At 39.9% G+C, this 26,036-nt stretch overlaps 1 protein-coding gene across 1 annotated transcript in view; it reads right to left on the bottom strand.

Annotated features, from left to right (window-relative positions):
- The window catches only part of DMD (dystrophin), a 1,831,916-nt gene that overhangs the window by 527,785 nt on the left and 1,278,095 nt on the right, over positions 1–26,036 (bottom strand). Inside the window, exon 52 of the mRNA XM_087813416.1 lies at positions 5,407–5,524. Coding sequence (XP_087669542.1) covers positions 5,407–5,524 — 118 coding nt within the window. The remainder of the gene's footprint in view (positions 1–5,406; positions 5,525–26,036) is intronic.

Genomic DNA, 26,036 nt, shown 5'->3' with positions numbered 1-26,036 from the left:
CTCAAATTGTCTTAAGTAGGCAAAAATGATTAGTAAATGGAAGAATGATGGAATTGTCCAGAAGGATGGTACAACAGCGAAATTGATCTTCACCCTTTAGTTTTCTTATTACATTGCCCAAAACATTGTGTCACATATATGTATGTATATATATTTTAAATATATCTTTATTGATTTCAGAAAGGAAGGGAGAGGGAGAGAGAGAGAAACATCAATGATGAGAGAGTCATTGACCGGTTGCCTCCTGCACACCCCCTGCTGGGGATCGAGCCCGCAACCCGGGCATGTGCCCTGACCGGGAATCGAACCGCGATCTCCTGGACCATAGATTGATGCTCAACTGCTGAGCCACGCTGGCCAGGCTGTGTCATATTTTAAGAAGGTATAAAATAATACTGGGGACACCATCTTGGGAGTCTGCTTTTAGCTTTCACTGAACACAGTTGACATTTTTTTCCATTTTATTGTCATAATATCAAAAATAAGAAAATTGCCAGAGGAAGACATTTCACAATTATTAGACACAGTAGAAGATAAATGCAAAGAAAGAGAAACCGGCTTTTGGACTCTAATGATGATGGTGAATTGATCATATAGGTGAAATTTTAGATTGTGAGTCTTCCAATGATAATAACCTAGATGAATTTTTCCCAAACACAAGGACTGATGTGGTAAAAAGCTATTTGTAAGGACAGAGAGAAAATACGGTATTTTAATGCAGTCAGTCGTTCAACAGGTAGGGTTTCATCACATAATATTTTGCTTGAAGAACCTGAACCATCTTGTTTTGCTACAATGATGTGGAACACTAATCATTTATGATGGTTGAGCACCAAAACTTGATACACAAAAGTTGTGGTGTTTAATTCTTATTAAAGTTTCTAATAAAGTTGCTTTTTACTATCTCTTTATTCTTACTTCTGCAGAGTAGCTGAAAAATAACTTAATATAAAAAAATAAAAGGCGAAAGGGTTCATTAGACCCAGATGGCAAATGGCAACGACCATTTGTCCTGGTATAATGAGGGTTGAGCCAGAACCCTGATATAACAAACACAACAACCTTTTACTCTCAGCTAAAGGGTTCCTACACCTCATCATATTCAAAGTATCACTAAGAACTAGGAAGAAACCTATTACACTGGATGCACAGAAGGCGATACAGAAAACATACAGTGTGATACCTACAGACTCACTGTCCAGTGTGTTTGTCTAAATGCACCTATATTGCAAGCTGCCATGGGGAAGGAGAGTGCTAACTTTTCTTATCTTCCTTAAATGTAAGCCAAGTTCTAGTCTCTTCCATAGGCCTACTTTTCTTTTAAACCCGACCCTCTGTCTCTGTGCAAGCTCATTCACCCTAGGTCACTTCTGAATCTGTGTAGAAGTAAGTTTGCTCCTGGAATCGCTGCTTGGGTTTTCAACCATTCCTCATTATGATCATCGGCTGTATCTTAAGCACATTTTATTACACAAACTCAACTCCTTGCCCAGAGTTTGTCTCTGCTTTTGACAACACTATCTTTCAAACCACTGAATGTCAAAATGCTCGGAGGTGAGCTCTCGCTTAGATCTTCAATTCCACACACCCAGTCAATGTCCAAACCCTGTATCTTAATTTAGTTCTTTCTTTTCACTCCTCTGCTACTGCTCTAGCATGGGCTCTCTTGCCTCCTAAATGGTCTCAAAGACTCCATTTACTCTGTCCCCACATCTCTCTTTCTCTCCCTTTGTACAAATTCATCCATCATACCGCTCTTAACCTAAGTCTCATTACATGTCTTCCTTCCCCAGGCTCCTTCTGCTTTTCAAAATCTTATTCATGACCAGGTTAAGTTTAATCTCCCCCTGGAAGCATTCTAGGGCCCCCTCATTCAGAGCCAGCCTCCGCTCCTCTGCTCTCTCTCAACATTTTGTTACACTGATCTACTGAATTCCTTATCCTAGGAAGCCTGGCCCGAATATACTTGTCCAAATACATTTGACTGTGAGCTCTCTATGACAAAAGCTGAATTTAATTCCTCCTGGTACCCCCTCCGTCACCTCGCTATTAACTAGCATGGAGGAAGCATTCACATATTTACTGAATTGAACTGAACTCTTAGGTAGCCAGCAGCAGCCTGGTGCATGTAAATTCTGAGAGCCTCTTGTAGTTATAACAGGTTGACAGTAGGTGCTAGGTGTCAAAAGAAGGAAATTTATGTGGCTGACTCCACTTATTCTAAAATAAGCAACTCTAATAGGGGGACCGAAACCAGGAATGGTTGACGCAGTTGAGCAACCAGAGAATTGAAGGAAATGAGTAGTCTGAACATCAGAAACAGCACGGAGAATTTCTCATTTGAATGCACTCAGAATGAAATTTACTCTCTTACCTAGATTATTACAACATGATTTCCATCAACATAATCGCCTGAAAACAACAGATGCCATGGAAATAGTTTTGTACAGTGAAATGTGTTGGTATTATGTAGACCCATTACTTGAGATAGTAGCATGGATATTACCAGTAGGCAGGGATTGCTTTCTTGCTGGACTTTTCTCTTGACAGAGTGTAATAACTATGTATGGATTTCCCCAACTGTTCAAAGTTATGAACTGGGATTTACCAAGGAGGGGAAAATGTTGCAACATAATATCATGCACTTATTGAACATTTTTCTTTATTTAGCTGATTCCTTTTTAAGTATTCTAGAAGTTTCAGCGCAATAAAAAAGGAATACTGAAATCTTCAAATAAGAAAATACAATTTTATGAGCAAGTATTTTATTTCTGCTCATTCCCTGAAAACCCAATCTATACTAAAAAAGTTCTATTTTGAATGCGATTGAAACTTTATGAGTATTGAATTTCCATTCCCATTTCATAGATTTCAAATGGAGAGATAAACTGAAGCATATAGCAGGGCTGCAAATGGCATTGTTTAGATACACATATCTTGTCAGAGTTATCCTGGTACAAGCACTAGAGGCTCCAGGCATATCTTGAACTAAGATTATGGCTCAGGCTCTTAATAAGCAACACGACATGTCTCAACAAACACTTGCTTTAAAAAATGCTTTTTTGAACCATGTAGATTGGAATCTTTCCACTATGCTACAAATATTCATAAAGGTATTCATTCCTAAAAGATGAAAAGCTTAGAAAAGCAGAACTATTCAAATCACTGGATATTAGCAGAGATACAAACCTGCCCTATAGTTACTCAATTTTAATCCACATCATGATAAAAGTCAATACAATATCAAAAAAAGATTGCAAGGGAAAATGAAAAATGTTTAGACAATGTTGAATGGATACTGCAAAATAAATTAGTGTTATTTTCATCTTAGGGACAAAAAAATAGTTGGTTTTCATTAGCAAAATAACACACGACTTTCTATATACTAACATGCTCAGATCTGCATAGACATCTTTGCGAAATGTCTGTATTTTTCAGGCAAGAAACACATGACTTAACTGTGTAACTGTAATGGGAATTCAGTCTCATACTCACTAAGATTCACTTTTTGGGCCAGTGTGTGGCAACCTGGTGGAGAAGCCTTATGGCTCCAGTTTGAGGGAGGAACATTCTGCTGCATCAGTTGAACAGCTACCTATGTTGGTCATCACAAGGCAATTTTGTTCTTGAAATTACATCCTATAACTTACACAGGCCTATAGAACTTGTGTATTCTTCCTGTCCAAATTACCTGTGGAAGAGACTAATGAATTCCTTACCAAACCAGTTCCTCTTCTTCCTGGGTTCAACTTTGGATGATATTTTCTAGCTTCCCTCGATGTTAGGTATAGCCATGCGACAAGGTTCAGCTACTAGACTATGAGCGGAATTAATGTGGGCCACTTCCAGGCCTGGCTGACAATAAATTCCAATGAATAGTACTCTTTCCTCAACTGCCCGCTAAATGCACAGGACTCTGCTGTTCTGGACACGAAAGCTGGAGGGGGGCTTGGGTCCTTGAAAGACTTCATGGAGAGCTACTTATTTTGGACGGCACCAGAACAAAAATAAACTTCTACTGTGGAAAGCCACCAAGATTTAGGCGCTTTCCTGTTACAGCGGCTAGTGTCACCCAACTAATACATTAGCATATATCCAAACCCACTGTTTGAGCAACAATAAAGAGTTAACATTTCAAAATCAACAGAAGTCTATTTTAAGTAACAATCACTGCCACTGAAAGAGGAAATGTCTTTAGGAAATGAACAAACATATACATAATTGCAGATCGAAAGAGCATTTAATCCTAGCCCTAGTGACTAGGGTCATTAACAAAAACAACAAACCAAGATGGAAATGGTAAACACACTCGAAGGGAGCAGACTTCCCAGTCAGAAGGAGACATCTGCAAGTTCCAAGCTCTGTTAGTTGCTTATTTCGTAAGCTTGAGCAGTTTGATGAACCTTTCTCAGAAACTGTCTCCTATCTATAAAATGGGGATTACGAAATTCAGCCGACAGGATTTTGCAAAGATTTCTACACACATGTGCAAAACTACACCACATACCGCCTGCTACCTAGCAGGCAGCCAGGCATCTGGCTTCCACTTCCTGAGCAAGTGTGGACACCACGGAATGTGGATCAGAAAGACGCACATTCTTGGCTTTTGAGTTTCCAAAGCCTAGGCCTAGTCTAAGACCAAAGGTTCAGAAGGAAAAAAGACAATTAAAGGAATGTTTTCCCTATTCCTGCACCAGAAAAGATCCCTCGGGCTGTGGGAAGGGAAATGGGGGGGGGGGGGGCGCACATGGAGGGACGGGAGGAAACCCAGGGAGACCCAAGAGCGCTGAGAGCAGAGGTAAGCGGGCCTCCTCGTGTCTGGGGCAGGCCCCTGAGGGAAACACCGTGGAGGGCTGTCCCCCCACTCCTCCCTCAGTCCCTCTCCCTGACCCCACGCAGTCGCTCTGGGCCTTCAACAGCCTCCCAGAGTGGCCGCCCACCCCAGGACGGCATAAGGAACGTTGTGGTGATTTCTGATATTACACAATGAGCGCATCCAAGTCCCAGAGAGCCGCCCGTATCTGAAAGTGCCACCGCAGATGGGAATAAAAGGTGGTCCAGGAAGCAGGATACGAGGGACAGACTGGCAGCTCCGTGGGCGCCAGCCCAGGCAGGTGACAACGGAGGAGCAAATGCTCCGCCACACCAGGCTTACCATGCCCACCACTCCATACTCTGCAGCTATATAGCCTAGACTGACAAAAATTATATTTCCTCTGTTCTGTGAAATTACATTGTTATTGAGAGAGAACACCATGGACTGAAAATCTTAGCATGATAGCTATGATTTACAACTATTCGCTACTCTTTTTATAAACGCAATGGAGGTGCGTGAACTTAAGTCATTATTGAAACTTTTCACACACCTTTCTTTGTTTCTTTTAACACGCCTGTTAAAAGACTTACTTCGATCAGTAATGACAGTCCTGGCCTCTTGGTTGCTGGTCTTGTTTTTCAAATTCTGGGCAGCAGTAATGAGTTCTTCCAACTGGGGGCGCCTCTGTTCCAAATCCTGCAGCGTGGCCTGAGGGAACAAACATAGCTTAATGCTGAGGTTCTCGGGCATTGTGCATTCCTTTCGTGTCATACAAAGTAAAGTGTGATTTTCAAACCAGCCGAAGCACTTTCAGAAATAAAAAAGATGTTACTGGATATAAATCTCTAACATGTAAGGCTTTATAGAGAGCAATTTAACAAGAAATGTGTTTCATTCTTAGATACCAAAAATATTTCAAATGAAAATCTTGATTATAGAGTTGCTTCACTATTTAAGAGCTCCGTTAGTCATTCCAGAGTACCTGGTTTAGCCAACCCAATATAGGAGTGCCAGGAGTAAGAAATGCAATTTTGAATTATGACAATGTATTTAAGAGATAGTTATTTATACTTGCAATCTCGTTCTGCTCAGTGTCAAAATTAAGGTGTATATGTTAGAGACAGAAAAAGCACAGGAGTGATTTAAGAGATATAACTTATTTAACTTCTTTGTATCTGAGATTCCTCAACTATAAAACGACCTGATACAGATGAGCTATATCAGCCTTCCCTTAAAGTTTCCATCTATTATTTCTGTTGTCTTGCTCTCTTTACATAAGAGGCCAAAAACCCAGTGATATTTACAAAGAAATTTGGGGGAAAAAGATCTCTTCCTTGTTCCTGTTCTAAAATTGAATATATTTTACTTTTTCTTTATTATTTTTTAAAATATATCTTTATTGATTTCAGAAAGGAAGGGAGAGGGAGAGAGAGAGAAGCATCAATGATGAGAGTCATTGACCGGCTGCCTCCTGCACGCCCCCTGCTGGGGATCGAGCCCGCGACCCGGGCCTGTGCCCTGACCGGGGATCGAACGGCGATCTCCTGGATCCTAGGTCAATGCTCAACCACTGAGCCATGCCAGCCGGGCTGAATATATTTTATTTTAATTTTGGAAGTATGAGTATTTGCTGTTAGATGGTAACCACTATGTGACAGATGTTTTACACACATTTTCTCATTTTCACTCTCCTAATAACTATACTAATAACCAAGCCAGGCTTCTATGGGGTTTCAAACCCAATGTTCTTTCTACCACGACGTGGGGCTGATGAAAGTGAAGAGACACGATGTGGTAGATAGTAATGCTTATGAAATTTAGTCACTGTCTATGTCCTTTGCAGCTGATTGTCTAAGGATTTTAGTTTTCAGAAAGGCCAAATTTTGATCATTTTGTAGTATTTCTTTGGTGAAGACGCAGAAAGGTCGGTCTTGTGATTTAAGCTCAACTGCTTTTGGTAGTATTAAAATAATGGGGAGAATTTATCAAAATACCACACATCTATTTTGAGCATTTTCCCCTCTCTGTATTGAAAAATTGGAGGGGCTAACTTTTAACAAATTTTCCACGTTTGTAAGCTATGATTGCTCAGAAGAAAAATCCAATTTTCAGCTTTCTAACTTTTATGGTTTCTTTACACAAAAGGGTGTTTGAAATATGGAACAAATTGCCAAAGACAGCGATTGAAGTAAGTGGCATAAGTCAGTTGGAGAGTACTGAACACATTTTAAAGTAGGATCCACACAGTTGTAGATAGATTTTATGAAATAAGATGTTTTCCAGGGTTAGAATATTAAACTCTGGTCATCTGTGACAGAGCAAGCTGAAAAGGGACTTGGGAATTCCTGACTCTTAAATGTTTAATACATGAGACAGATTTAAAAACAGACTTATCCAGAAACCTCATATAAAGCCAAATCTTCCCTTCAAATTTAACAAAGAATTCGAAATACACAGAGCTAGCAAAGAGGACACATTCACTCACTTACTAACTCATGCTTTCATTTTATAAATATCAAGGGCTCGGCACTCTTCTAGGCGTTATGGTGAACGAAAGCCTTAGGTATGCTTTGTGTAATTTAAATGAAAATTTATGCTTTTTGATACCTGGAAAAATTTATATAACAAAGATTATCTTTGTTATTTTTCTTTGATTTAATATTAATTCACCCTCAAACAACCAGGCTATCTTTTGCTTCTCGCTTCTGGGTACGTTACTCAAAGTGGCCTCTATACTTTTTTCGTCTTTTAGGATTACAAAGTTTAAGAAGTATGTTGTAAAAGTAACTTGAGCAACTTCAATCTGAACTTTACCAGGCTCTAAATATTAAACCTGACCACACTGAACAGCTTTTACTGCTGAAATTAGCAGGCATGTCAATTTAGACTTAAAACAAGCCATTTTCCTCTCTAATGAACAAAGTAGGTCTCAGGGTATTGTGAAACCTGTTCTCTAGTTGGCTGATTCTCTAATTCTGCTCACAGACACATGCTTTGTAAGCACCTGAGAAGATTATTAATGACATTCTTTGAAGCAGCCTCCTTAAAAATCCAAGGAGATTCACAACTGCAATAAAACTATGCCTTTCTAAAGTATTTCAAAATGAAATCATAACTCTTTATACCACTCTTTGGTCAAAACATACAAACATCTATTTCAAAAAGGAAATAGAACAATAACAACATATATTGCTATGGAATTTATAAGGCACTAATATTTTCTCAGTAGAGCAGAATGGGAATTTTCTCCTTTGATCCCCTCCCCCCTGCAAACAAAGGGAAGGATTTTACTGTGCATACATTTAAGTGCTGTTTTCCTTAAGGTATTATAAAAACCGTGACTCGAAGGCCTTGCTCATGAACGGAACCTATGCATTCGGTGAGACGAAAAAGTTTTTCTTTCCATTCCGTTTTCTTTTCGGCGTATTCTCTTTATTTGCTATTACAGTTTATTCGACCTGACAACTGGGCTTTACAGTCCCATAAGTTCTCAAACACAGTGACCATCTCTGCTCCACTGAGCCACCCACAGATGAGGCAACACCTTAGATAGAAACATTATTCAAACTACCAACCTCCCTCCCAAATACCCATCTATGAAATTCTCTTCTCTGCCCCCCATCTGGCGCTCTTACCAGGTGCTATTGTCTCAAAACCATCTTCATCCTCATGTGACCTCCAGTGTCTTCTTCTAGTGTTTAGCACCCTTGTTCTAGCTTTAGTTGTCTCTATCTGTCATGCTAAACAAGTAAAATGCTAATTATGCGGACTCATTTTTCTGATATGAGCCCAGATGCTCATTACACATATAACTTAAGGGAACAAAACTAAAAGCATTACATGCTTAACTGCATCTAAGCATGAAAACTGAGCATGTCTACGTGGAGTCTATCGTTCGGCAAGAAACACACACTAGAAGAAAGGAATCAATGCTATTTCTAAAGGAATCATAAGCTAGCTACTGGGCTTTACTAAAAACAGCTTACCCCTTGGAGATGAGAATTCATCATGGATTCCACTAGCTGAGCAAAGATGGAGGGAAAAAAAAAATCTTCAAATACAAAGTGAATCAGAAGTTGTTAATCCTAAATCCCCCCAGGGTTGAGGGAAGTGGTTATAAATAGCAGTCCTATGAAAAAGGGAGTTAAACAATGAAGCCATACATACTACAAGTAGGTCATTTTAGGCTCTTAAAAGAATTACACTTTGTTATTGTATTTGTTAAAACGGAATTTTACCTAAATAATACTCAAATAAAAAACTCTGTATGTTTAGTTGAATATTAAGTATTTAGATGTTTAAGAAAAGATCTTAACAACAAACTCTTTATATTTTTAATATTTTTCTACAAAAAAAATCAACAATCTTCACATAGTTACATTTGCAACAAAGGCCCATAGTGAATTTCAGCTGTTGCCATTTTCAGGAAATAAATATGAATTAAGTTTACATGGAATGTAAAAATGTAGACCTTATACTCTATTATTTACAACCTTAACAATTAACAGGGAAGACTGACAAGGTGAAATAGTTTATAGAACCACTTTATATATGTAAAAAAGCAAGCATTTAAGTCAGGTAGGTCCTAAACTGTAGCCTTTCTAGTAACTGAAAGAGTTTTACCTGTGAGGATGCTAATCATCTGTCTAGCTTTCAACTGCCTCACTAAGCACCTTAATTCTGGCCTCTATTCTTGCATTCAGCTGCCTTTCCAAATAGATTGGCCAAATCCGAAGTTATCTTTATTGTCTTCCACTTCCTCATTTTCATTTTCATTTTAAACTGGCTTGGATATTTCCTGCTTGGCATGATTTCTCTACTTCTCTGAATGTTCTACCAGTATCTCTGTTGGTAATTTCTTCATAAAAACCTTCTAACTATATGCATAACCCATGGACACAGCCAATAGTGTGGAGAAGGCCTGGGGCGGAGGGGAGGTGGTGATCCTGGGTGGAGGCGATCAATGGGGGGAAAAACGGGACATCTGTAATACTTTCAACAACAAAGACAAATTTAAGAAAGACCTTCTAACTATAGTTATCTCCTTTTGTCCTTCATTCATTCAAAAGTACTTTGTTAACATGCATTTTATTTTTATATAATTTTAAAATTAAAGAAAGTCTGCAAGAATGGTCAAAGAATCCCACATACCCTTTACCTAGATTCACTAATTGTTAAAATTGTGCCACACTTAACACTTATCATTCTATCATTTTCTCTCTCTATGGGTATATATAATACCTGCATATGTTATGTTATAGATATTGACAAATGGAAATTGGATACAACTTGCTGTCCTGATTTTTGTATATAATGTGAAACTACCACCACAAACTAGTTTACATAGCCATCATTTTACATAGCTACTTCTGTGTGTGTGTGTGTCTGAGATATGAACACTTAGGATCTACTCTGTTAGCAAATCTTGAGTATATAATACATTACTGTTAACTATAGTTACCATGATGTACAGCCATCCCCTGACTCGCTGTCCCTTCTCCCTCTGCTCTGCCAGCGCCTTCCATGAGAAGGACCCCATAGATGGGCAAGTGTTGCCCCCATTATCCGGCCTCTCGGGACAGACAGACAGTGGATCTGAGAAAGGGTCCAGCAAAATACCAAAGCGAATGATAAAGACAGAAACCACCACCAAAAGGAACCAGTGAGGGGAGTGTCCACATATGGGAATTCTCGGGAAAGACTTCATCGGGGATGAAGGCACTGCAGCTGAGCCTTGGAAGATTCAGCAGGGTCACCAGGAGGGCACTATGAGGGAGAGAAACGCATGAGCAAAGACGTGGAAATGAAAGAAAGTTTCAACTGGGCTTGCTTCACTGTCTAGGGTCCACTGGGAACAAAGGGAGATAAGTTTAGATAGGCTTTTTAAATTTCAGCTTGAGGTGTTTGAGTTTTATTGTGAGGAACTGGGAAACAATGAAGACTGGAAAAACTGAAGCTGTGGGAGCCAAGATCTTTGTAATTCCATGTCTCTGTGCACTTTATTCTTTCTGGCTGGAATATCTTCCTTAGTTCTTGGTCCTTTCCTAGAAATATAGCGAACAGACAGCCACAAGGAAAAGCGTTGACTGACCAGCTGACTAGACGTAGTAAGGGGAAAGGATGATGCAAGAAAGATAATTTTGGCTGTAAGTGTGTGGAAATTACTAGAGCATACCTCCCCGTTTCAAGCAGTGTTTATTGGTGTTATAAAAACTACTGATCCTTTGGCTAACTTTAAAAATAAAAGAAAAGATAGCTATTTAAGAAATTATTATGAAATTCAAAAACCAATAGGACAGTCTGTAAAATGTATTTCTCTCTGTCGTAATTTCTTTCCTATTTGGTGGTATTCTTGGAGGCTTAAAAAATGTATCTTGAGTCTCCCAAGTTTGAGGCCTTTCTTGTAGTAAAAAGCTAACCTACTATTAGTATGTTATTTATTTTATCTTTATTGTTGAAAGTATTACAGATGTTCCTTTTTTTCCCCACTGACCCCTTCTACCCTGCCTCCTGCCCCAGGCCTTCACCACACTATTGTCTATGTCCATGGGTTATGCATATATGCAATTTTTAAAGTTAATTCTTTCCCTTTGTTGAAAAAGAGATTATGATGGTCATTTCCAAGTTACCCTGTCACCGAAAACTTAGAGGATTGATTCACTTGTCATTTCGTAAAACCCCTAACATGCAAAAATGAAAAGTGTTTGCAGTTACACAAGCCAGTAAGTAACTAATGTGGTCTAAATTGGGGGTCTTGAGATATGATTTCAAAGTCAAAAAGAAAGAAGAACTTTAGGCTACGATTTGTTAGTAATGATTTGTAAGTGCATTTCTAAGCTGACAGGGCTCTGATATTTTTAGCGATTGAACATTAGACCTACTATTCTACTTTGTTCACATTTCTTGCAACCCTACTGTTCCATAAATTTAGCATATTGACAATGGATAATTGGGACAGTTTTAAGACCAATTTTTGGCACATGCACCCCATCCCCAGGCTTTCGATATTATGTCCCAATAAAATAAGTGATGTAATTTTTTCGCCTTACGTACATTTTAGAGGAAAGGGAAAACTGAGGTCATATTACAATATACATATTTGGGGATGATTCCTGCTCAAATTTTCCGTGATTGATTTCTTGTTCCATCTTGAATAACGTCATTTTGGAGTCATTCTGACTTCAACTGGTCAAGATAAATTTTCTTTTATCTAATCAGAGCACCCTAGACAGCAGACTGAATTATAAATGAACCAAATTAATAAAATGGAAGATAAGTTACATGACATGAGTAGTAAAATATAACTATCTTAGGGCATTATTTATATTCTTTCCTGGTGCAGATCATCCGGATTTTGCATCCTAAAGATGTCCAAAGTCTGTAGAAATCCTAGATAAAGGAGACTAGAGCTGACAGGTAAGTGAGCACTGATCTATCAAATGGGCAGAAAATATTTATTATTTATTGGCAGTATTCTATGCACCAGACACTACAGGAGGGAATGTGCCTTGTGGCATAAAAGAGCCTCCTCAATGAATTCGATGAACTTACAATGAACTTGCAAAGCAGTTTGGGGAGACGACCTTCAGGCCTGCCCACGCAGTTAGCCAGTAACAGAAGACAACATGTAACTGACAAATGTCATCGTCTACAGGCTGCAGAATCTAATGGAATTTTAATATGAGCATGCTCCAGGAAAGTGCCGTAAAGTACCAGAAATCTGAACTATAACCTGGAGGCTGAACGGGATTGACAATGACCCAGTAATGAGAAAGAGGGGATTCCAGGACACGGACTGAGCTTGACCCAGTGTGGGGAGATCTGAACACACTAGAGTGCTTAGGAAACGGTGGGGAGGGCAGCTCTGCAGTGAACAGAATTATGACGACTGTGATCAAGTTGGGAAAGGAGATGGGGGGCTCTAAATATCAGATGAATACGAATATTATGTTGAAGGCAATGGGGAATCGCTGGAGGTTTTAGAATAGAGGGATGCCCCCGGGGAAGTGGCATTTTAGAAATATTAACCTCTCCCCATTGCATCCACATTTATTTAGAAGAGGGGACTGGAAAACTAAATTGCAGCAATCCAGGAAAAACCTCATCTATACCCTCTTTGATTAAATTTCCTACCATGAAAACATGCAAAACATTTCTAATTTAACCTCATGCATTCTTTTACTTCAGGAAAAAGTAACTCCACTGCATATAAGCAAAGTAAATTTAACCCCATTGATTGTAAAAACAAACAAAACATGTCCCAGAAGATTATTAAATGGCTTTTCTGATCCTATTTGTAATGTTATATTAAATTGGGTGGGGTAGAGAGGGACAATGGTTTCAGTTATGGAAAAAAGTAAACATTCAGACTATTTTGTTACATTCTTACATTCCTGCTCTAAAATAGAAAGAGAAATTTTCAGAGTATGAGAGAGAACTGGGATCTCTCCAGAAATATAACTTCAGCCCGGCCAGCGTAGCTCAGTGGTTGAGCATTGACCTAGGATCCAGGAGGTCTCCAGTTCGATTCCCCGTCAGGGCACAGGCCCTGGTTTCGGGCTTGATCCCCAGCAGGGGGCGTGCAGGAGGCAGCCGATCAATGATTCATCACTGATGTTTCTCTCTCTCTCTCCCTCTCCCTCTCTCCCTTCCTCTCTCTGAAATCAATAAAGATATATTTTCTAAAAAAAATTTTAAAACATTATTATCAGGGGTGATAAGAATTATCAATATATTAGGATGCTAACTTTCAATGTCCTTTTATAACTATTATTGCATTAGACCTATGGTATTTTCTTTGGGAAATGTCTTCAGATAATACTGTTGTTTCTAGGAAAGGAGTAGCCTGTTATTTAATAAGCACTTTACTGATACCTTCAAGAATAAAAAGTTAATGCAAACTAAAGGTTATGCTAAAAGTGTATTCAACCTTTTCATGTTTTCAAAACATTTTAGAGATGTACTTAAGTACTGAGACAAGAACCTTAGGTTTTTTTAAAAAAAATGTTTTTACTGATTTCAGAGAGAGGAAGGGAGAGGGAGAGGGGGAGGGAGAGAGAAACATCATTGATGAGAGAGTCATTGATCGGCTGCCTCCCGCACGCCCCCCGCTGGGGATCGAGCCCGCAACCCGGGCCTGTGCCCTGAGCGGGAATCGAACCGTGACCTCCTGGTTCATAGGTCGATGCTCAACCACTGAGCCACCCTGGCCGGGTAAGAGCCCTGGTTTTTATTGCCAAATGCAGTCATCAATAAGCCGAGGCAGAGCAAGACATCTTACTATTCTGTGATGGTACCTGTACTTGGCAAGCCAAGTGGAGAAATGAGCGATTATCTAGAGGCGATTAAATTCATGTACACAATCAATCGGTATAATTCAAGCCCCACATGCTCTTTTCCTGTCTTCAAGTGGTGGATGTTAAGACTTGAATTATCAAAATAATTGGCACAGCTGCTCAATTCATGTTGTGTACAGAGGGATAGAATCGGGCTCAGTTTATTCATCTGTGAAAATGAAGATAATTACATGTGTATCAACCAGTCTTGGGGAGATTAAAGCCATAGATCTATGTGTAAGAATTCAAAATACCTTAGGTAGAAATGAGCCATATAGAGCTAGCCCAGAATTCTTTATAGTAACAGCAATTGAGGAATATGGCATGTAGAACATATTTAATCCATCAAGTCTCAACCTGGCGACATCACCAAGTTCTGAGGGCTACAAAGTGAAGACAACACATGGATGGCTCATGCTAACAATCAAGTGCTCATGGTAAGGCATTATCTTCATCGTTTGGGGAATAATTGAGTTTTAAAAATGAGTAGAAAATGAGAGCGAGAGGGCACGCAGGCACACCTGTAGGCATGCTCAGGGGGCGGCAATATCTGAATACAGGAGGGGCACTGGCAAACCTATGCCATCGTTTTACACCAAAATGGTGTAACGTGTACCATTTGGACATACGTGTAAGGGAGAGAAGCTGAACAATTGGGACTCACGCTTAAAAATAGACAACATACTTTGCATATCCTCAGAGACTGACAATCTATTTCTTCTCAGAAACTACATGACTGGGGAAAAGATAAAAATCTGCCTTTGATTACTATGTGGTTAAGCCCCGGCTTAGCTGTAAATCATTTGTGAAGATCACTTTTGGTAGGTGAGTAAAGTTGCTATTATGGAGTGTTAATGCACTTGTAATGAAGTGTTGCTGGGGGTAGGAGGTGTGAGACACTGATCAGGAGCTTAAGAGATGAGGTATTTATTTTTGCTGTTGTAAAAGGGAAATTTCTATAATAAAAAATGATTCTGCTTCTCTGTCAAAAAACAGTATTTAACGACATAAAAGCTCTCTTCAGTAAATAAAGAACAGACTGTTATTGGGAGATATAAAAATTACAATAGAATATAGTTCCCTGTAGGGGCACAACAGCCTTTAACTCAATTGGAACTTGAGGTGTGGCAGCTTTTAAAGGAGGGGACATATTATGTGGGGAAAATCTCAGATACACTTCTCAATTCCCAAGACTGTACTGGTTCTTATTTATTTATTTACTTATTTACTTATTTATTTGTCTGTTTATTTAATTGAATTCATTGGGATGGCATTGGTTTAAATTATACAGGTTTCAGGTGTACAATTCCTCCAATATACATCATGTGTATATTGTATGGTGTGTTCGCCACCCCAAGTCAAGACTCCTTCCATCACCATTCATCCCCCTGTACCCTCTCCTACCTCCCCCCACCTCACTTCCCCTCTGGTAATCACCATGCTGTTGTCTGTGTCTATGAGTTTGTTTTTTATATTTTTGCTTAATCCCTTCACCTCTTTTTACTCAGCCCCTTGACACCTCTCCTTTCTGACAACTGTTAGTCTGTTCTCTGTATCTATGAATCTGTGTCTATTTTGTTAGTTTATTTTGTTCGTTAGATTCCACATATAAGTGAAATCATGTGGTACTTGTCTTTCTCTGACTGGCTTATTACTCTCCTGGTCCCTCCATGCTGTCACAAAAAGGAAGATTTCCTTCTTTATTACAGCAGAGTAGTACTCCATGGTGTGAATGTCCCACAGCTTTTTTATCCACTCATCTACTGATGGGCGCTTGGGCTGCTTCCAGATCTGAGCTACTGTAAATAATGCTGCAGTGAACATGGGGGTGCATATATTCTTCTAAATTAGTGTTTTGGGTTCCTTTGGGTAGATTCCCAGAAGTGGAATTGCTAGGTCATAATGTAAGTTCCATTTTTAATTCTTTTGAGGAAACTCCACACTGCTTTCCACAGTGGCTGCACCAGTCTGCATTCCCACCAACAGTGCACGAGGGTGCCCTTTTCACCACACCCTCGTTAGCACTTGCTGTTTGTTGGTTTATTAACGATAGCCATTCTGATATCTCATTGTGGTTTTAATTTGCATTTCTCTGATGATTAGTGACACTGAGCATCTTTTCATATGTCTATTGGTCATCTGTATGTCCTCTTTGGAGACGTATCTGTTCAGGTCCTTTGCCCACTTTTTAACTGGATTTTTTTTGGTATCGAGTGTTGTAAGTTCTTTATAAATTTTGGATATGAGCCCTTTATCAGATGTATGATTGGGGAATATGTTCTCCCATTCTATTTTGTTGATTTTCATTTTGTTGATGGTCTTTTTTGCTGTGCAAAAGCTTTTTAGTTTCATGTGGTACCATTTTTCATTTTTTCTTTTCTCTCTCTTACCCAAAGAGATATATCAGAAAAAATACTGAGCTACCCAGTCAGGGCCTCTTTAATTCAATTTGAGTTTATTCTTGTGTATGGTGTAAGAGGTGGTCTAGTTTTGTGTTTTTTTTGCATGTATCTGTCCAATTTTCCCAACAGCGTTTATTGAATAGATTGTCTTTATGCCTCTGTATGTTCTTGCCCCCTCTGTCAAATATTAATTGATCATAAAGGCATTTGTTTCTGGGCTCTCTGTTCTGTTCCTTTGATCTGTATGTCTGTTTTTATGCCAGTACCATGGTGTTTTGATTACTATGATATGAGGTAGAGTGATTCCTCCAACTTTGTTCTTCTTTCTCAAGATTGCCATGGCTATTTGGGGTCTTTTGGTTCCATGTAAATTTTTGGAATATTTGGAGTATCTTGATAGGAACTGCATTGAATCTGTAGATTGCTTCAGGTAGTATGGACATTTTAATGATGTTAATTCTTCCTATCCATGAACACGGTATGTTTCCCTTGTTTGTATGTTCTTCAATTTCTTTCTTCAGTGTCTTATAATTTTCTGAGTACAGGTCTTCTACAGCTTTTGGTTAAATTTATTTCTAGGTTTTTTAAAATACAATTGTAAATGGGATTTTCTCAGTTTCCCTTTCTTATAGTTCATTATTTGTGTATTCAAATGCAGCTGATTTCTGGGTATTTATTTTGTATCCTGCTACGTCACTGAATTCATTTATCAGTTCTAGTAGTCTTTTGGTGGGATTTTTAGGATTCTCTATATACAGTACCATGTTGTCCACAAATAAGGACAGTTTTATTCCTTCCTTTCCAATTTGGAAGCCTTTTATTTCTTCTCCTTGTCTGGTTGCTGTGGCTAGGGTTTCCCTCCAGAGTTTCAGCTACCATCTGTGGTACTGGAGCCAGCCCTTTTCACCTTTCCACCATCTCCCTGTCTCGATGTGGACCCTTCTGTAAATCCTTGGTTAAAAGTCTTCTCTTCAGTTAGTCTTCAGTTGGTTATTCAGGATGATTGCTCTATAATTTAGCTGTAATTCCACTTTGGTCTTGGGAGGAGGTGAGTATAACTTCCAGCTATGCTGCCACCATCCTGGATCCTCCTACTGGTCATTATCTTATGAAAATGGGTCTACATTAGCATACTGTGCCAGTCAATTACACACTTGCATTGCCATACAAAAGGAGCCCGGCGGGGGGTGGGGGGGGTTTTATGTGGCATAGTTCCAAGCAAATACATGGCTGAAATGAAGCCGATTCTGACAAATATGGAAACATTGTATTTTGTTTGACAGGAAAATGCATGCAGCTTTTTTAAAAACACACACACATCTTTATTGATTTCACAGAGAGGAAGGCAGAAAGAGAGCTAGAAGCATCAATGATGAGAGTCATTGATCGGCTGCCTCCTGCACGCCCCCTGCTGGGGATCAAGCCCACCACCTGGGCATGTGCCCTGACCAGGAATCGAACTGAGATCTCCTGGATCATAAATCAATGCTCAACCGCTGAGACATGCCGGCCAGGCTGCATGCAGCTTCTTAATTGTGAGCTTTGAGATCTGCTCCAAGGGCGAGTATAATAAATTCTTAAATGGTTTTTGTAATGCTGTATACCTAACCAAGCTGTTTGCATTACTGGAAAGAGTTAAGTTTAATTCTCTGTTTTATTGTGAACGTTTTGTATTAATGCTAATTTCAACAAATCTTAAGTAATTTAAAAAGAAGCAGTAATCCCTGGTTGTGCTAAAAATTCTGTAACTAGGCACTTTTCTCTGTTTTATTTATACGAGGTGAGCAAAATTGATCACCCTTTTGTACCTTTGATACTTTAGTGCCATAAGACTAGGCAGAGGCAAAAACTGATAATAATAAATAAATCAGTACTGTTAGTTGGTTTCAGTCTCCAATACCTCTGACAGCTGTCAATCTGTTCCATGTAGCCCTGCCTGTTTCTATTTTGTTCATCAGTTTATTGTGTTCATTAGATACCACATTTTAGTGAGTTGTACTTTTGAAACCTGTAGCCCAACAAATTCAATAAATTAAAAAAACAAAAGCAAACTTTACAAAGCTAGGTAGGCTAAAGGCAAAGCTAATTTCAAGCTTTTGGTTCACAAAAGGGATGCTATTATACACAAATAATGGCAAATGTAACTCACAGCACATGTGTTACTGAAGACAAGTCAAGAGCATTACAGGTCTGCACAGTGGGGAGTGCAAAATGGGAACTAAAAATATAAAGGTAGGAAATCCGAGAGACACACCTGACTGAGCAGCTTCAGTTTAATAAATATTAAACCGCATCTTGTCATTTTTTAATAATCATCGGCTTCTAATCTTGAGCCACTTAAATACAGCCTTCATCAGAAATATCTACTAAAACTTGTCGCTCCACTGTAATGCAGGTTCATTGCGTTACAATTCAAACTCCTACGGTGTAACAAGTCTAACATAACAACAGTTAGGTATTGTGTATTTTCTATGTGCCAGAAATTGTCCTAAGTACTTTACGTATATTAACTGACAGCAACACCTGAGCTAGGTCCTTATATTTTTGTTTCCGGACAAGAAAAATGACGCACAGAGAGGTTACACAACTTGCCCAAGGTCACAAAGCTAACAGGTGGTGAAGGTGGAATGAAATGGCCCAGATCTTCCCTTTCCAGCGTGTGCCTGTCCACCATAGTGACAATTTCTTAAGTAGATACAGTGCGGCAGAATCCGGGCTAGATGGTTTACAAACATCATTATTTGATCCTGATAACAACTCTACCCAGCTGGGTATAGTATCCGTTTTCACAAGCGAGGAAATAGGCTTAGAGATTAATCATCTCCCCCAAAGCCAGCCTGCCAGTTAGGAGCAGAAGAGCATCTGAACTCAGGTGTGCCTGCGTCTAAGCCTAGGCCTGTGTGCAGGCCACAGCCTCTCCACAAGCTACGCTTCCTCTCCTCCAACTCCTCCTTGGCTGTCCTGCCTGTCACTATGCTTCACCGCAGGTCGGTTTCTAAAACAGAGCGCAAGGGGTTAACCAAACCCAGGGGGAGAAGGCAGAGCTGAAAACCGCACAATTGGTCTGTTACTTTTCCTTTTTTCCAGCCTCATTTCCAAATGAACATTTTTTTTTTTTTCTTTCTGGTCTGCTTTACTGCTGTTCTTCCATGCGATTACACTCAAAGGTGTCATTTAAAAAAAAAATTATGTATAGTTGGGGAAGTTGTCATTTTTATAATACTGGAAACACATATTTCTATGGTCGGAATGGAGGGCTCATTCTATGGAGCATATTTCCGCTGTAGCCTGCTTTACTCCTTTTAATGAAGAAAAAAATAAACCCCAATAAGATAGCTCATATTAAAACTGTGCAAAATTGGTTTTTATTAAATGTTCATTGGCTATATTAGTTTCCTCTGGTTGTTGTAACATTATCACAACTCAGTGGTTTAAAACAACCTAAATTTATCATTTTATAGTTCTGGAGGTCGGAGCCCAAAAATGGGTCTTAAGAGGCTAAAATCAAGGCGTCGGCAGAACTTGTGTTCCTTCTAGAGTCTCTAGGGGAGACTTCATTTCCTTGCCTTCCCCAGCATCTAGAAGCTGCCTGTATTCCTTGGCTTGCCGCCCCTTCCTCTGTCCTCAAAGCCAGCAGGTTAGCATCTTCCGATTTCTCCCTGATTGTGCTTGTATTGCCACGTTGCCTTCTCTCTTACAGGAACCTTTGCGATCACATTGGGCCCACCAGGATAACCCATGAAAATCTGCCCATGTCAAAACCCTTAACTTAATCCCTCTGTAAAGTCCCTTTCACCATGTAAGGTACCACAGTCACAGGTTCCAGGGACTTGGACATTTGGGGGAAGCCATTAGTCACCTTACCACATGGTTATGCAGCGATTTGGCATTAAACTGCTTGTCACTTCTTTAGCTGGCTCAGTCCTACGTGAGAGCCAGTGACAAGGGCTGCAAAATTTCACAATCTAGAAAGCACAGGAGGCACAAAGCAGGAAGAATCCTGCTCTGCGTGGCCAACCTGGCGTAGCCAAAGGCCTTCAGAGGGGTATTGTCACATCTCCCTCACCCTGTTACCAAAAGCACATTTGAATGTCCCTATTGAGAGGTGGAAACTGGAGCTCACAAGTGTTATATTTTTAAAAAATTAATGAACTGTGACTCCCTGAGGAAATCAGGGTGCTGCTGTTTCATGACAAGCAGCTCTTCAGGAGTGAATCCTGGAAGCATTCCAGAATAAAGTCCATATCTTCTGGGGAGTGACAGCCTGCAGGAAAGGAAGGGGCACTGTCCTGGGGGATACAGAAACCCCAGTTCCCCTTAGCTCAGCTTTGCTCATTCAACTGCATTCTCTCCTGCTCGACCCCCACGCCCACTAATAAACAGGAAGGCTCCTTCCCAGCTGGCTTCCCCCCTTTTCTCACTCTTAAATCTCATCCACTTTTTGACTTCTTTTCTGTGCAACAACTATCTGGAAGCTTTTTTTAATTGTTACCATGGAGAGGGTAATTTTCTCATCAAGGAAAGGATGTGGTACAGAGTGAAAGAGATGAGCCACATATGAAAATTGAGAGCTAGCCTCGGTGTCTCTTCAACAATATCCAATTAAATCTTTTCACCACCATACACAAAACCACAGGAACACAGTGGGTGGCCAATTTAGCCCAAGGATGTGAATGAAACAGTAGGCTCTGTGACAATGTTCTGGGGGTTGTGCGGCAGGTGGGGAGGCAGACCCTCAATCCTGAAAGAGAGAACTAATGAACAAAGAGAACTGATAGACAATTCCTATGCAGTTGTTTGAATAGATGCTATTCTTTTACAGGTAAATGACCTTCAGAATGGTGGTAGGTAATTTTCTTGGAAATGATGAAATACAAACATGTAGATAAACAAGCCAAGTAGATGGAAGACAGCTGTGAGATATTTCTCAATGATAAGTTAAAAAAAATGAGCAGAGGGAGGAAGAGCATTAACAATGCTCCCTTCTTCTTTTTTCCACTCTTCTCTTTTTAAGTTGAAAACAAGGGGGAAGAAAATTCAAATATAGAATTAGCCGGTGATGAAACATCAGTGAGATTTTAATTAGTCTAGACTTTTTAATTACACACTAGAAAAACATGTACTGCAGATTCATAGATGTGCCAATATTGAGACCTGAAATAATATTAATTCTCCTGGTCTAATTCTCACAAGATGATTCATACATATGAATCATATTTTTTGATTATTCTCAACAAAACCAAACTATGACAGTCTTGAATGATGATGTTTCTCAAATTACAATAGATAAGACATATCTTTAGTAAGAATCTTGCATAACTCCTGTATGTAAATATTATCCCTAAAGGCGTGCATCGAGAGTAATTAAAGGAGATGAGTTGCAGAACAGTAAAAGCATGACTTTATTTATTCATTTATTTCTCTTTGGGGGCTGGAAAGTCCAGGATCAAGGTGCTGGCAGGGTTTGGTTTCTGATGAGACCTTTCTTCCTGGCTTAGGCCTTGGCTTTCTTGCTGGGTGCTCACATGGCCTTTCCTCCGAGTATATATGGAGGGAACGAGACAGCAAGTTCTCTGGTATCTTTTCTTTTAAGGGCCCTAATCCTGTTAGATCACAGTCGCACCCTTATGAACTCATCTGACCTTAGTTACCTTCCAAAGGTCCGATTTCCAAATTAGGGGGTAGGGCTCCAACATCTGAATTCAGTGCCACATGGACATATGAGTTTAGCAATCTCCTATAAGTGACCTTCAGAGAGAGCCCAAGCCGCCTTTTCTCTGGGCGATCAGCCTGCCAATGGCCCTGCTTTACCTGCTTCTGCATGAACCAGGTATTTTAAGAACAGTGACAGAGAGGGCACAGACAGATGTAGACACAGGTCCTTTGTGGGGAGCACACAGGGTGACATCTAGTGAAGGGGAGCGTCTGTAAGGAAACCCCACTGGCTTTGTTATTAAGCCCCCATCCAGTCCTGTAAGATTGGCAGCGAAGGGAGACGCTCCCAGTGCGCAGGGGTGGAACAAGGGACCCAGGGATTTATCTTTCTCTCCAGAAATCTCTCTCCGTGAATGACAAACACCTTGATGACCGAAGGGATTTCTGTTCCCTCTTAAGAACCCTAAAAGCATCAATTTAAAATGTTGGTGGCGGTGGCAATGACATTAAGAGCAAGAGTTTGGAGTTGCAGTAGCATGTTGATCAACTTTCCCGATGAAGCTCCTCCCTTTCCCATTACCCACTCCAGCTTTTAAGAACAGGATGAGATTGTTTTATAGAACATAAACTTTTTAGATACACAAAAGGTATAGAGAATATAAGGCTACAATGGAAGTCTATGACGTGGCTGTACCATAGCTGTACTATGACAAAGCAGAAAATTCAGATAGCTAGACAGGGAGGGAGGAAGGGAGAGGGGGGGAGAGAGGGGGAGGGGGAGAGAGAGAGAGAGAGGGAGAGAGAGAGAGAGAGAGAGAGAGAGAGAGAAAATGAACTTTGATTTCTGGGACACATGCTAATCTATTTCCTGTTAGCATTTTCTGCTTGCTACTTTACAACAACCAGAAAAAAGGAATATATTACTCCAAATTAGACTACTAAATAAATAGATAAAAACTAAGATGATTTGCATGGAACCGATAAGCTCTTTTCACAGAACAAACTGAGGGTTTTATTAAGCAAAGTTGTAGGGGAAAAAGCTACATATCTTTCCAATCTCTCAGTTATTGCTGAATCTGTAGAGCCCATGCCCCATTACCCCCATACAAGCCAGGGAGATGTTCTCACATAATAGCATTTCGTTCGTGAGTGAATTGACACCAAATGCTTGTCTCTCCTTAATACATACAAAGAGTTTTTGATCTGGGGGCTCCGTGCTTTGTTTTGCTGCGGGACCACTAAAAATAAACAAATTTCCCATGTAGTTAGGACATAACAAAGATGAAAGAAATGTCTTACTTAAAATATTTATGAGCAAAGATGAATTCCTTGTCAAAGACACTTCTTGACCCAGAGGTGGCTTGTTTACCAGATATAGTCTCAAGGCTGAGCGCCCTAAATCAAGGCAGACCCACATGCAGGGTGGCGCAAAAGTGGGTTTCCAGCTGTTTGTGTGGAAAATAATGCACTAATTGATAAATAATGATACAAGAATAAACTGTGTTTGTGTACCCACAACCGTGAGCCTCCTTTTGTCCCGCCCTGTATATGCGTTTCAACTGCCCATGGTACGCTGAAGCTGCCCATGTAAGCTGGATTTGACCTTGGAGATTATGAATCACTGAAGGCCCGATGTGACACCTATTAAAATGTCTGGCCCGGCCGGGCGTGGCTCAGCGGTTGAGCATCGACCTGGGATCCAGGGGATCGGGGTTCGATTCCCGGTCAGGGCACAGGCCCGGGTTGCGGGCTCGATCCCCAGAGGGGAGTGCGGGAGGCCGCCGATTAACGACTCTCATCATTGATGTTTCTCTCTCTCTCTCGCTCTCCTTTCCTCTCTCTGAAATCAATAAAGATATATTTAAAAAAAATAAAAAAATAAAAAAATGTCTGTGGTAAAATAAAACCAAAACCCATCTTTTAGTAACATGCAATTATGAATTATATGTAACTTACTTCTACACGCTTCAGCGTATGCCTGAGTGTGCGTAGGTTGGCGGTCAGTTGCCTCAACCAGGGATTCATGCAGGGGATGGGGTCAGAATTGAATCAGAAAGGCTAGACTCTTGAGACAGGTGCTAGGAGCACGTTAACTATTTTTATCACAGTCAACACCGGGAGGCCTTGCTAATGAGCGGAATGAGTGCTAGAAATAGATCTGCACTTATGATATCAGTGTTATTCACGACATATATTTTGGTTAACTGATTTTAGAGGCACGCCTCATCCTAATTAGGACCAAGCGCAACAACCTAGCAAGCTGTGGAGCCTGTGCTCTTTGAAATGGTCCCCAGGGTTTGATGCTCAGTCCACTGTGTGTCTCCACGTTGAATCCAAAGATTCCGACTGCCCAATGTCCTTTCTAATAGTAACTGAATCCTGGCCCTAGATTCTAGAATATTCTCACATCTGCCTTGAGTGAACTTTTTACACAGAGTGTAACTCTAACACTTGCTAGTGAGAGTAACTAACCCTTACATATCATACTAAGTTTCTGCTACTTGTTACCTACCAAAAATAACCTAATGGTCAGTCTTGCATAACAATACCAACCTAGAACAATTCACAACTTTATGCAAACCACACACTTTAAGGAAGTGTAACCGGTATAAAACAATTGTTCCCTGTAATCCCTGCCTCCTTCCATTCAACTTTACATTGGATTTCCGCCCCCCGGAAGTATAACATTAAATGTCTCTTTTGATTTCCTCATGCCTATAATTGTGCAACATGGTTTAATAAACAGATCTTTAAAGATTTCATTCCATGTCTGTGTAGTATTTGTATCACTTGAATAGTTTTCACAATCTTGCTTTGCGTTTCACCTTGACTTAGCCCCTCATATTATTAGTTTTTTCCCTCACAGTCCAAACAATAATGAGGCCTAGTAATTTAGTTAAGAAAACAACAGACTGATTTTTGTGTAGTCTGGGGGGGGGGGGTGGGGTGTGTGTGTGTGTGTGTGTGTGTGTGTGTGTGTGACAGAGCGAGAGAGAAAGAATGAGCTTGGTCATTGCTGAGCACGAGAAATTAGTTTATAGAGATGCAAACCTGGGGTTCAGATATAGGACTGCAGTGAGACCATTTGCTCTTACCCTGTGGGGGCCTATCTGGGCTGCAAGCATATTCTTGTCTGACATTTTTATCTTGGCCCTTTGACAAGTTCTCCATTGCCTTTCTGCTCAAGATTCAGATTCCTTCTTATTGCTTCCCTGGGTGTATTTTTTCACAGAATGGTTGAAGACCATAAGAAAGCCTATTTTAATATATCATCTTTCTTAAGCAAAGACATTTTCATCTCTACTCTTTTTATTTCCCAACTATGTCCTAAAGGCTAATTCTCAATGCAGTTTATTAAGCTGCAATGTATATTTATACTGTACATGTAAGTTGTATATGTAAATATATGTATGTGTATATGTTTATGTGTGTGCACATACATATATACATACACACACACACACATACACATATACACGTACACACACACATATATAGTTTCTCACCAATAAACCTGGACTAGAATCCAGGTATCAATGGTATTGCCTTGGGCAAGTAACTTAACCTCTCTAAGTCTCCTCTTTTATAATACAAGTTATCGTGCCAGTTAGTGTTCACTACATGTGAGAGTTAGAAAGATTAAATATGATGTGCATAGTACAGTGGCGCCTGGTCCATACTAGGGCATAATAAATAGTAAGTAAAAGCACCCAGACTTTTATAATGGCATACTATTTGGCCTAACATTTTTTTTTTGGCCAAAAGGCATTTTCAAAAGCAATTTGGCCACGGTAACACCTGAGAGTAAGGGCATAGGGAAGCAACTCA

Source organism: Miniopterus natalensis, chromosome X (genome assembly GCF_054644295.1).
Source record: "Miniopterus natalensis isolate mMinNat1 chromosome X, mMinNat1.hap1, whole genome shotgun sequence".
Classification (NCBI taxonomy): domain Eukaryota; kingdom Metazoa; phylum Chordata; class Mammalia; order Chiroptera; family Miniopteridae; genus Miniopterus; species Miniopterus natalensis.
The sequence above is the reverse complement of the archived record's forward strand: the minus strand, read 5'-3'. Positions and strand labels throughout refer to the sequence as shown.